Genomic DNA, 13,174 nt, shown 5'->3' with positions numbered 1-13,174 from the left:
GCCTCCCCTGCTCTGCCTGTCTTCACTAAGCAGCTGTGAGTCGGGACCTCTCATGGGCTTGGTGCTGTTCTAGGGGAAGGTGTTAATCTCCCTTTTCCCAAAGAGAGGCTGATCCCATGGATCCCAGTCTCAAGGCTGAAGTGAACAAGTGCTTTAAGAACTCCATGCTCAGCTAGCTGCTGGTTGCTGTGGGGCCCCATCCTAGCAGGCTTTTGTTCTAAGCCCAGGGGCAAGAAAGGGCTAATTTACCAGCACCCTTGCCCCTTCGCACTCCCGTTTGGTCTTCCTATCTGCACTTCTTTCTCTTCTACCCACTGCTAACTCCCCAACTCTGCCGTTGTAGCTTAGCTCTGGGCCACGTTGTCTTCCTGTACCTAAACCACCCCGTGCCCCTGGCTTGCAGTGCCCTTCCCCATTCATCCCCCTTGAGCTCTGGTCTCTACAGCACACAGTCCTCACTGATGTCCTGGTTTCTCAAGGTGTGCTTCATCGCCCCACAGGTTCCAAGCTCCAAGAAGGCAGGCTGGGAATCCAATCATCTAGCACTGCTCCTGCCAGTAGAACTGGGCTCTCTGTGGCCTCATGTGTGGGTTGAAGTAAAGGTCTTGGGAAGTTAACACTAAGGACAGTTTTTCTGCCTTCGGGAAGTTAAGGCTGAGGACAGGAGACAGAACACATGGTCTCTCTGGGGACTGAGCTATATCAGAGCACCTTCAGGCCTGTGTGACAAGAAGGTTACAGAGAGGCTCGGGTGGTCAGCACAGTCATGGGCCCCACACGCCATGACTATTGTGTGCCTCAGGAGGGAGGGGACGCCCACCCCATCTTGGCCCCTTTTGGCCCCACCTGGCCTTGCCAACTCCCAACCCTGGGAACCCAGCTGTGGGTGCTCAGCCCAGGCCGTTGGCGGGGCAATTAAAACACTGAATGTGTTCCAACAGGGTTAATCACCGCTGCATTTATAGAGGCGCCTTTCTCTGAGGATCGCCAAGCCCTCACTGTGCATGATCTCATTGCTGCTTTGGGATCCCCCACCCTGGAATACTACCAAGAAGCTGGGGCCAGAGTGGGTGAACAGCAGGGTAAAGGCAGGGCCGGAAACAGCCCAGGCTGCTGCCACCCACTTGGGCAGGCAGATGAGTGCTTGCTCTGGCAGAGAACAGGGCCCTCAGTCAATGCACTACACATAAGAGTCCAGCCTGCGATGTGCCAAGTGCCCCTAAACACCACATCAAGACCTATTGTGTGCCAGGCCCTGCTGGGACCAGAAACCTTAACTGAATAAATTCGGAGCCTCCTCTGGAGCCCACACCCAGCACTGCAGACATCGTCTACAGTGCACTGGGATGTGTACTTTGCAAAGTGCATGGATTGGGAGTGGCTGGAACCAGAAGAGTGGGGGACCTGGGGCTGTTGCAGGGACGTCTCCCAGAGCAGGCGACCTTTGAGGTGGACTTTTAAGGAATGAGTCAGAAGGGAATGCCAAGCAGAGGGAATGGCAGGGAAGGGTGAGGAGCCACAATGAGAATGCTGTATGACGTGAGGCCAGACCAAGGAACTGGGGCTTAGTTGGAGAGGGAAGGTCTCAGAAGTCAGCAGAAGTTTTCAGGCTAGGAATTAACCATTTTAGTTAGATTGTTCCATTTAGGCAGTGAAGCAGAGGGGTTGTGGCCTGAGGAAGGAACAGGTAGGAGGGTGGGCTGGTTCAGGTTAAAGACATTGAGATGGTCACCCTGGCCAGTGTGCTCAGTGGTCAGAGTGCTGGCCCACGCACCGAAGGGTCACAGGTTTGATTCCAGGTCAAGGACACGCACCTGGGTTGTGCGTTTGCTCCCCGCCCCCGGCTTGGGGCACTTGTGGGAGGCAATGTCAATGTGTCTCTCACATTGATGCTTCTCTCTCTCCCCCTCTCCGTCCCTCCCTCCCCTCCCCTCTCTGAAAAAGCAATGGAAAACCAAAATCCTCAGGTGAGGATTAACAACAACAAAGACATTGAGATGGTGACTGAAAATGTGAGAATGGGAACTGGAACTTTTTGTGTGAGGGGATCAGGGAGGGAAATAAGTCAGATAACAGCAAGGGCTGCTGTAGAACCAGGGAGGGGAGGAAGTGCAGGGGCAGAGGAGCCAGGAGGAGCCCACAGTGCCAAGGGAGACAGACCAGGCACTGCAGCCAAGGCTGGATGGGGCCCGGCCAACCTGCCTGCACACCGAGGGAGCTCCGGGTTAGGAGATCTGAGGCAGGGGCTGGCATCCCTCCCGCTTCCTCTTGCCTGGCTCGGCAGCCACACCAGCTAATGTTATTTCACAGCCTCATTCCTCCCCCTAGAGGCTCCTGGAAGCAGAGCTGCTTACTCCTGAGAGTGAACAGGTTCCTGGCTTAAAGGACTCCGTCGGGAGTCCCCAGAGTTGCAAAGGTCAAGCCCTTGGCCCTCAGGCAGGCATGTGAGCCCTTTTAGGCGCTGGGATGGGGTGGGGGAACTGACTGAAGGCAGTTTCTAGAGACCATGTTGTCCTGCTTGGAGGGTGGGGGAGGCTCACAACTGTCTTCGCCCTCATGTGGCCACAGCAGCTGGAGCCAAAGTGCACCATCCATGGAGTCAGGACAGCTGGGGTCCTACTCCTGGCTCCACCCCTCACAAGCTGTAACCTTGACCTTGAGCAAGTAGTTTTACCTTGTTAAGCTTAGTTCCTCATCGATAAGACCACCCACCTCAGAGGTGTGAAAGTGTAATAATTAACCTGATTATACACTTTATTGTCAAAACCAAGTTTACTGTTTACCTAGGTGAGCCAGGAAGTATGGTCGCCAAGTAAAGATGGATATAAAAGTGATATTTACAATTTAAATATTGTAAAGCCCTGTGCATGCATGTACAGAGCTATTGCTATTATTTCAGATGCTGGGAAGAGCTGTTGGAACAATGTCTTCCTTCCCTTACTTCCAGGGCTGGGGTCTGCCCTCCAGCCAATAGCAGAGAGGCTGGGGGACTCTGGCTCTTCCCCCTGCCCTGTCCATCTCCCTGATAGACTGTTTCACTCAACTCAGACTTTTCCAACCCAAGGTGCTCACTCCTGAGAAGTGGGAGTATGTGGACCCTGGGGTGCAAGGACCTGCTGCCCAATTGGAGGGTATCAGCAGGGAACGGGGCTGGCCCTACCCTTGGGTGGCTGAGGGGTTGGCCCAACACCTTCTCTGCGGGAGGATCAGGACTCTGGGCAACCCGTGTTTACCAGAGAGTGAAGGGCCTATTTATAGTCTCAGCTGCTGCTCTCTCTAGGTCACGGGTGAGGGGGCAGGGTGGCTCCTCAGAACAAGGGTGGTAGTCACCGGGCTCTGCCCAGCTGCCACTGACCAGACAGACCCCTGGGCTCCTTCCCATGGCAGAAGAGACCTTCCCCTTTACCTCCTCCGCACTGCGCTCTCTCCGCCTGCAGCGAGAGTGGCTGGAGTGGGAGGACCGGCGCAGGGCGGCAGCACAGCTGTGCCGGAGCCAGAGGTGCCCCCCAAGCTCCCGGGCCCGGCTCACTAGGCCTCGCCGCTCCTGCCGAGACCCAGCAGTCCACAATGCCCTGTTCTCCGGCAACCTGCAACAGGTCCAAGCCCTGTTCCAAGATGAAGACGCTGCCAACACGATTGTGGAGACTGTGAGCAACCAGCTGGCCTGGTCGCCTGAACAGGGTAGGGAGCAGCAGGTGTGGGCAGAAGGGGAGGAAGAGGGAAGAGGCGGGGGTGGGAAAGGCGGAGTATCTCAGCCCCATCCCCTCCCTGTCTAGACCACAAACTACAGTCTCCCTTCCCACTGCCCATTCTAGCTCCTTCCTAAACAGAGATGAGGCATGGTTAGTGGTTTGTATGTTTTATCAGAATTAAAGTTATATTAACATATTGATTACAGAGGAACACAATTGTATTCTAATGCAATTTTTTCTATGAATATATATCCACACATGAATATTTTCTTCCACAGAATGAAATTATAATCTATAGGCTATTTTATAACCTAATTTTTTCATGTAACCATAAGTCAATAACCATAAGTCAACATATATATATATTTAATATATCTTTATTGATTTCAGAGAGAGGAAGGGAGAGGGAGAGAGATAGAAACATCAATGATGAGAAAATCGTCATTCATCAGCTGCCTCCTGCACGCCCCCGACTGGGGATCGAGCCCGCAACCTGGGCATGTGCCCTGACCGGGAATCAAACTGCAATCTCCTGAATCCTAGGTCAATGCTTATCAGCTGAGCCACGCCTGGCTGGGCAGTCAACATAATATTTTATATAAGGGCATAAATTCTACTATATGGAAATGCCATGATTTATATAACTAGCCCCTAAATAGATTGGATTCCTTTTTTAAAGACTATTTTAAATAGCAATATGATGAACATCTTTGTGAACTTGCCAGCTGCTTTCTTTAGGATCTATTCTGACCAGAGGGTTTGTCCATGTAAACCAGATACCTCAGCTGAGATTTCCCTGTTCAATCGACAAAATATTGCCTCCGCTCTGGCAGGGTAGCTCAGTTGGTTAAAGTGTCTTCCCCATATGCCAAGATTGCAGGTTTGATCCTGGTCAAGGCACATACAAAAAGCAACCAATTAATGCATAAATAAGTGGGACAATAAGTTGATGTTTTTCTCTATCTCCCTCTCCCTCTCTTTCTCTCAAATCAATTTGAAAAAAGAAAGATAGCCCTAGCCGGTTTGGCTCAGTGTTTGGCTGCATCAACTCCATCATCCCTCAAATGGCACTTGGTCTTATTTCAATTCTCATAATAAATAAAACATACCTTACCCAAGATTTAGGAAACCTAGGACTTACTTCACCATAATGCAAACAACTTAGAGTTGGATATTAGGCATCTATGTCCTTTAAACAAGTCCTTGACTATTTCTACAATTTGGATCCAACACTGATCCCATGATCAAACTCTTCCCCACTCTTCCTTTCCCCACCCCACCTCTCATTCTCCTCCTCTCCCCTCCTCCCTTGCTCCTACCCCCACTCTCCCCACCCCAGGAGAGTCCTAGAACTCCAGACTCATGGTTCCTTCAGCTCTGCTCATTGGCCACTTCCAAACTCAACTCCAGGACCTCCTGTTCATAACACCAGAGCCCCACGTGAACCAAAAGAGGCAAGATCTCCATCAGCAGCTCAAAGACCCAGAGGTTTCCTTAACAGGATTCACCCTCCTTAGTTGCCCTTAAGTTTTAAACAGCAATTAATTTTTTTTTTTCTGTGACACACATACTATATTTTGTTACAGATTGACATACTGTTCTAAAAGGCTGTTCTCACTTACACTCCCAAATCAGGGCTTGAGTGAACCCCTCCGCACAGGTAGGGCCTGGCCCAGAGTTTGTGCTCAACCGGAGGTATAGAAGGAGAGCCAGCATCGGCTGTTCACCACCCCCCGCCCCCCACCAAAACACTGTCTGCTCTCCACAGGGTTCTGGGTACTGACCCCCAAGACCAAGCAGACGGTGCCCCTCACTATTGCTGCAGGCCGAGGCTATACCGACTGCGCCCGCCACCTCATCCGGCAGGGAGCTGAGCTGAACGCCCGGGTTGGGGGCAGGGCTGCCTTGCATGAGGCATGTGCCCAGGCCCAGACTGACTGTGTGCGGCTGCTGCTGACCTTCGGTGCCAAGGTCAATGTGTTGTCTGAGGAAGGCACAACCCCCTTGCACCTCTGCACAGCCCCTGAGTCCTTGCAGTAGGTGCCCAGCATTTGAGGTGGTTTGGGGAGGGTGTGTGTGTGTGTGTGTGTGTCTCACACAGCCTGGAGAAGGGGTAAGTACTTCATATACTCATGTCCTCACAACAACCTGGGAGACAGGTCTCACTGAGGAAACTGAACTCAAAAATGTTTAGTGAGTTGTCTAAGATCACATAAGCTAAGCCCAGAAGGCAAAAGCCCTGTTGCTTTTTGAGACAACCCTGTTCCAACTACAGTATCTTACTCCCTGTGAACCCACCGCAGCCAAATTCCTAGCTGTTTTGAGATAGGCGTGAAGATCTAGCCTGGTGTTTCCCAGCCTTAGTATGAGGCCCCACACACGTCGTCCTCCTCCCACTATTTTAAGATCAACAGTTTCTTGGACCCCCTACATGGTGGTATTTGCACTTTTACAAATCAGGTTCACAGAAAGGGCTGGCCTGGTAAGGAGTAAAGGGCTCCCTGGAGACACTCCATAGCACACATGCTGGGAACCCCTCCCCTGCTTAGATCTAGATCAATGATGGGCCCAGAGTGATCCAAATTTTCCAGCCCTTTCTTGAATTCTTATGGACATGTGGTACACTTTCCAGCAGACTTTTATCCTTTTAAGTGAAGTGAGAATAGTTCCACTTGCTGAAATCCTACTGAGTGAGCTTTTCAGTGTTATTTAAATTTAGTATTTGGAAACAAAGATTAGCCCATGATTAGAATTTACCAAGGAAATAAATTCAGTAGTTATGAATGACTGGCTGCTAGTCAAGTCTTGGCCATTGAGCACAGTGCCTACTGGACATGCACACTGGAGAGCTGAAATCTGGCCATTTAGGGGAAGGACACTTGGTCATCAGGGTTTCGTTGGGGTCGATGGATCTGCTCCTGAGTTCCAGTGGCTGCCATTCTAAATTACTGTTAGTTTAGTTTCATCATTAATGTAGTTTGTTGTGTATTTCTTTTACCCCATGGTGGTTAACAATGAATATTTGCCTCTACAGTGTTCTGGCCTGTAATTTTTCCAGGAACTAGAAGACTGTGAAAAGTGTGTGCTTCCTAAAATCTGGTTTTTGTTGTCTGGTTTTGTTTGTTTTCTTTAGAGGAAAGTGGAGTAGGTCCCCAAGTGCCTTCTTTTGTTGGAGTGGGTGTGGCTGGTCTGGAAGGGTGGTCTTCAAGTTTGGAGGCAGGAAGAAAATATCAGGACTTCTACTTTTTCTTTTTGACTCACACGCATTAGTTTTCTATATTTCATAGTGTACACAGTAGTGGGTTTTCAATTTTGTGTGTGTGCACTATCTACTCGCAAATGATTCAGAACCAGGCTTTGGGGTCCCAGTGGGATTGGGGAGTCAGGTTAGACTTGGGAGGGACTGTCTGAGGCAATGAGTTCTAGTTCCGCTATAGCCACTAACTTGCTGTGTGTCCTTGGCTGCACGGTGACCTTTCTCGGCTAATTTTTTGTCACATGAAAACTGAAGGTGCTTCTGGTGACTTCCATGGGCCCTCCAGCTCTTCTGTCTGTCAAGGGTCTTCTGTGAGTCCGATGGTGGATACCAGGCTGACCTTCAGGTGCAGGGGGTGGGAAGAAGGGGGGTAAAGGATGATAGCAGGCTGAGGGGTTCCTAGGCCAGGCCTTGGTCCATCAGGATTTGCCTTAGCACCTTGTGCCTTTCCCCCAGGTGTGCCAAGCTGCTGCTAGAGGCGGGAGCTACCGTGAACGTAGCTGCGAGGGACAGCGAGGTGACACCTCTGCACGTGGTAGCTGCGCGTGGCCTGGAGGAGCATGTGGCTCTCTACTTGCGGCATGGAGCCAACGTGGGCCTGCGCACCAGCCAAGGTGAGACAGCCCTAAATGCTGCTTGTGCAGGGGCCGAGGGCCCGGGCAGCAGCTGGAAGCACCAGACTGTGGTGCGCCAGCTCCTGGAAGCTGGGGCTGATGCCCGGGCAGCCGGACGCAAGCGCCACACGCCACTGCACAACGCCTGTGCCAATGGCTGCGAGGCCCTGGCTGAGCTGCTGCTGCGTCACGGGGCCTGTGCTGGAGTCTCCAACGCAGCGGGCGACACACCCATGGACTGCGTGCTGCAGGCTGTCCAGGACACCCCCAACTGGGAGCCGGAGGTCCTCTTCGCAGCGCTGCTGGACTATGGGGCCCAGCCAGTGCACCCTGAGGTGCGTAGGGAGAGCCTGTGAAAGGAGGGTCCAGTTGAGTGGGGGGAGTGTGCCTCTGGAATTGCACCACTGCAGGGGAAGAGAGCGGGCCAAGAGACTGAGAACCAACCCTCTGTGGCAGGCGGTCTGTCCCCATCTTGGAAAGACTCAGTGAGGGCTATGGGGGAAGGTATCCAAGGGAGAAAAGAGGTAAGAAGTCCCAAGGAAACTAGCTGGGGCCAGGAGGTTGTGGAGTACCCTTGAAGGTGGGGTAAACTGAGCATGGAAAAGTATGAGGAGAGACTCAGATCTTCCTCTCTGGACTTGGATCTGCCCCTGGTTGGGAGAGGCATGGTGCCCTGAGACCCTCTTTTGATTCCTAGATGCTGAAACACTGTGCCAACCTCCCTCGGGCCCTGGAAGTCCTGCTTAATGCCTACCCTTGTGTCCCATCCTGTGATACCTGGGTGGAGGCAGTAATCCCAGAGCTGTGGCAGGTATGGGATTACAGATCCATCCTGGACTCTGGGGGAGATGGAGAGGAAGGTTGGGCCCTAGACCTGTCGCTCCAGAATGGGCTTCCTAGAGGGAGGCCCAGGAGGCCCAGGCTGGAGGACAAGCAGAGTGAAGCTGAGTCCTAGGTTCCCTCAGAACAACTTCTAATTCTATACACCTCTCCAGCCTCTCACCTGCATCTACACAGACATTTATTAGGCATCTCTGATTCAGTGGGCACTGTGCCAGCATCTTTGGAGTGGGGGTGGGTGCAGACATCGCTGAGACAGGGCTCTGCAGTGTGGTTCCAGCTCCCATGACCCCTGCAGGGCCTCTCTGGCTCTGAATCTGAGCCCTTCAGGATGTACCAAATTTTACATTGCAAAATCCTAGGGTCCTGCCACTAGGTGGCCCCCAGTTGGAAAGGCAGAGTCAAGGGTATTGGGCCATCTGACCCTGTTCCACTCCTGGCCTAGGAGCATGAAGCCTTCTACAGCTCGGCCCGGGCCATGGTGAACCAGCCGAGGCGGCTGCAGCACCTGGCCCGGCTGGCTGTGCGCGCTCAGCTGGGTAACCGCTGCCGACAGGCCGCCGCCCGCCTCCCACTGCCCCAGCTCCTCAGGGACTACCTGCTGCTGCGTGTGGAGGGACGCATCCAGTGAACACCATGCCAGGCTGTTCCCGCAGCTTGTCCTGCTTTCTCCATCCGTCTTACCCCCCCATCCCCAGAGGACCAGTCCCTGGGCCTCTGTCTACACTCCGCATACCCTCCCGGGCAAGCTCATCCCTCCACTGGCTTCTTGAGCCAACTGCTGACCTCCAACCTGACCTGAGCTTCAGCTCCTCTCTCGGATGGGAAGGTCTGTAGGCTCAACCTTCGCCAACTTCCTCCCCTTTGCCTAAGTGGGTGATGGCCCATCCATCCACCCAGGCCCAAGCCAGGAGGTGGGAATCCTTGTTGCATGCCCCCACCTTCTGCCACCCAACGTATATGAACAGTCGACTTCCTAAAGAATGACAGACCCTGCCTGTAGCTGTACTGCCTCTGCCTAACCTGTCACTGTCATTTGAAGGGAGGACCTCACTGACTGGTTTTGAAACCCATGCTCTTGAAAGCCTTTGTTTCCAGGTGTTCCCCCCCCCTTGGTGTACCCTCCCCACATTTTTTTCTTCCCCTGATTGAAGCTGATATTATCCTTAAGATAGCCCAGTAGCACTATTTGATCAACCTGGCAGGTAGCCTTCCTTGGTGTCATACCCATTTAAGAGCCTGTGTCTGCATCAGTTAGGCTGAGACTGGCAAGATATTCCCTGAAGAAGCATTTCTGTAAATGGTTGTTGAGGGAGGAGTAAATGCATGATGCCTGGGACTCATTTATGGTTGTTTTGTGCCCCCACCCCCACCCCAGTGATGCATAGTGTCTTAAACAGTGGTCACTACACTCATGACTCTGAGGGTCTGTGACAAGAGGACCAGCCACCAGCTGTCCCCTCTCTCTCTCACTTCCTCCTCTGGTTCCAGAGTCAAATGTACCACTATTCATCTTTAAGAGGAAGCTTTTCGAGCCAAGCTAGTTTTTACGAACGCAAATAAATGATTTGTGCACAGGAGCAATGTGTGAATATTGTCAGGTTGAAATGTGGCTGAACTACCTCTCTCTGTGTGTTTATTTCCTCTGCTTTGTTGTCTTCTGCGGTTCTCGAATTTTCTGCACTGAGCAACTGTTATTCTTGTGATAGAAAAAGGGTATAAGAACAACACAAGGCCCCATCCCAGTCCCTGAGCCTGTGGTACCCACCGTGGGAGGGAGCCAAGGAGGGTTCCCTGTCCTTTTGCCGCGGGATCCTGGGATCCCCAGTGCCATCACCATTTGGAGTCATGCGGTAAAGACAAGTCAGAAGTCCTGGGGTTGGCCTGCAGCAGCTGCCCAGCCTCCCCTCCTCTGTGGAGTTGTACCTGAGATGCCCTGTGACCAACACAAAGACAGGCTTTTACCTCATTATGCAGAGCAGCAACCTATTCTTTCTGGACATTTTCACTTCAGTTTCGCAGAGCAAAAGGCCCTAGAGAAGAGAGTGAAATCCTCTCTAGTCCTGGGTCCAAGCTGGGAGCCTTGTTTTCAGTGGAGGATGCTGAGCTGTCCATCTTCTCACAGCAGGCTGACCCCACCGAGCTCAGCTTTCTCTGTTATATTTACAGCTACAACAAGATAGCTGTGTAAAGAAAAAAGATACATGTGATTATGTATATTATTTGTGGGTAGGAGAAAAGATTAATAGATCTGGATACAGAAAAAGTTTTATGGAAACACCAAATCATAAATACAAGTAAAAGACAAAATACTGGAAATGCAGCTAAAAGATTTTATTCCCTTGATCTGTGAGGGGAAGAATAACATCTGTTTTATTACCATTGTTGACTTGGTGCCGCTACAGTGCTTAGCAGAAAGTGGACACTCATATATCTGTCAAGTAAATGAATGATTCTCGGCATCACCAGCAGTCAGGAAAGTGCAAATTGAAACAGCAATATGATATTCCACTAGATTGGGGGAAATTTTAAAGATGGGTAGTATGCAGAGCCTATGAAGATATGGAGAAATAAGTTCTTTCACATCCTATTGGTGGGAAAGGAAATTGCCTGTTTGGTGGGCAATTAACAGTACCCATAAGCACTGCTCCGCAGTTACACAACAGGCTGGCGCGCCCGGGACCACTCGCCCCGGCGCTGACCGCGACAGCCCGGCAGGCGGGAGGCGGCCGCCGGCCCATGCTCTGGATACAGCTCAGCCCCGACCGAGGGTAGTACCCGGCCCGCGGCAGGAAGAACTGGGGAGGGATTCCAAGTGAACAGCACACATATTGCCTTGGGAAAAGTTTCAAGACAGCGTGGAATACAATATGTACAGCAAAAAAACCTAGCCCCAGGACTGTAGAGGAACAGAAAAAGGGCAGGCAGGCACACACCAAGAATTTTCCTTGGGGAGACAGAGGGACTGTGCCGGTGGGGCTTTTAATGATCTGTATTTGAATTTTTTACAAAGGGGTACCCATGGGTTCTTGTGAAGTTAAAAAAAAATAGGGAAGAAAAGGCAAAAGGTCCAAAGAGTTCATTTGCAAACCTAGTGGATGAAATATGAAAAACGTGCAAACTCACAAGTAATCCAATGAGTGCGGGGGAAAGGGACAGACGTCCTTTGCCCATCAGCTTGGCAAACATGAAACAAATCACAGCTAGTGGTTAGGCAAGGAGCACTTTTTGCATGTCTTTAAAAAAAATTTAATTTGAAAACAAATTTTTTTATTTGGTAAATGTGACGTTACAATTTGTAAATTTAAGATGTGCAGTGTTGCCCTGGCTGGTGTTGCTCAGTGGTTAGAGCTCTGGCCCAAGCACTGAAGGGTCTCAGGTTCGGTTTCCAGTCAAGGGAACGTACCTGGGTTGTGGGTTCACTTTCCGCTCCCGTTAGGGCAAGTGCAGGAGGTAACCAGTCGATGTGTCTCTCTCACATCAATGTTTCTCTCTGCCTCCCTCCCTCTCTCTCTCTCTCTCTCCCCCCCCTCCTTCCCTCCCTCCTTCCCTTCCACTCTCTCTGAAAAACAATGGAAAAATAGCCTCTGGTGAGGATTAAGAAACAAAACAAAACAAAAATGTGCAGTATTACTTCGATGCACTTATATATTATAATATGATTGCCACTGAAGGAATATTTATCATATTACATCATTATAGTGCAGCATTATAGACTATATTCATCATGCTGTGCATTAGAGTGGGTTATTTACTACACATTACAAGTTTGTACCCTTAAGCACCACCAATCTTATCCCCCTAAGCACTTTTAAAAATGTATATATATATCTTTATTGATTTCAGAGAGACGAAGGGAGGAGAGAAACATCAATGATGAGAGTCATTGATCAGCTGCCTCCAGTACGCCCTGACCAGGAATCGAACTGTGATCTCCTAGATCCTAGGCTGATGCTCAACTGCATATTTATAGTAAAACAGATTTACTATAAACATATTTAGTTAAGGCAGCATCCCAAGATTTACAAATAGATTCACCATTCTATAGCCATCTTATTAAACATAAAGGAATAAAAACACCTAAGTTCAGTAGTTTAAGAAAAATAAACATCATTTACATAAACTACATTATGAAAAATGTCCAATGGAGTTAAGATCCATTAAAATACTCTGTTAATTATAAGAATAATTATTATATTTAAAAGAAACCAGTTTTGTGCGGTAATATAGTCCCAACCGCAGAATTCTTTCTTTCCTCGCTTTTCCTCTCCAGGAAAAAAAAACCAACCCTGAAAGCACCACTTTCAAAACACCCTTAACTGCATCTTGTACTTTGCTGTATACACTCACAAAATGCATCTCTTGACAGACTCAACCTCCACTTTTTCCAACCCATCATCCCAGCCACTGAGCATTCTAGGTCTATCTCATCCCTAGCCAATCTTTCCTTCTTCCATCCATTTTCTTCACTCTTTAGACTTCTCCTCTGGTTGGTAGATGAAAGAATTCTCTCAAATTCCCCATCTCTTCCCCCTAACTTCTCTGAATCCATCCGTAATTCATTTAATAAATCTTTATCAAGTACCTGATACATGCAGGCACTGGGATACACTTGGGGGATACTGGAATAATAAAAGAAAAAACCCAGTTCCTGTCTTCAAGGAGTTTGGTAAGACAGAAAAATGGCAAATGACAATGTAGTGTGATAAATGTTATGGCAGAAGTCAGTTCATGCAGCTTGGGGAACACAGAGTGCCTCCTGCAGGCCCCCT

At 50.1% G+C, this 13,174-nt stretch overlaps 1 protein-coding gene across 1 annotated transcript; it reads left to right on the top strand.

Moving 5' to 3' along the window:
- The first annotated feature begins 3,365 nt into the window (after positions 1-3,365).
- ASB16 (ankyrin repeat and SOCS box containing 16) lies at positions 3,366-9,888 on the top strand. Its single transcript, XM_016202029.2, has 5 exons — positions 3,366-3,681; positions 5,461-5,728; positions 7,405-7,897; positions 8,260-8,373; positions 8,848-9,888. The coding sequence occupies exons 1-5, from the start codon at positions 3,381-3,383 to the stop codon at positions 9,031-9,033; spliced, it is 1,362 nt and encodes a 453-aa protein (XP_016057515.2). The 5' UTR covers positions 3,366-3,380; the 3' UTR covers positions 9,034-9,888.
- The last annotated feature ends 3,286 nt before the right edge of the window (positions 9,889-13,174 follow it).

The sequence above is a fragment of the Miniopterus natalensis genome, chromosome 17 (assembly GCF_054644295.1).
Source record: "Miniopterus natalensis isolate mMinNat1 chromosome 17, mMinNat1.hap1, whole genome shotgun sequence".
Lineage (NCBI taxonomy): Eukaryota > Metazoa > Chordata > Mammalia > Chiroptera > Miniopteridae > Miniopterus > Miniopterus natalensis.
The sequence above is the reverse complement of the archived record's forward strand: the minus strand, read 5'-3'. Positions and strand labels throughout refer to the sequence as shown.

Excerpts from the sequence above, each read along its gene's own strand:
- ASB16 (XM_016202029.2), top strand. The coding sequence starts at position 3,381 with ATGGCAGAAGAGACCTTCCCCTTTACCTCCTCCGCACTGCGCTCTCTC. Across the intron at positions 3,682-5,460 it reads GGCCTGGTCGCCTGAACAGG|GGTTCTGGGTACTGACCCCC; the intron begins GTAGGGAGCAGC and ends TGCTCTCCACAG. Across the intron at positions 7,898-8,259 it reads CCCAGCCAGTGCACCCTGAG|ATGCTGAAACACTGTGCCAA; the intron begins GTGCGTAGGGAG and ends TTTGATTCCTAG.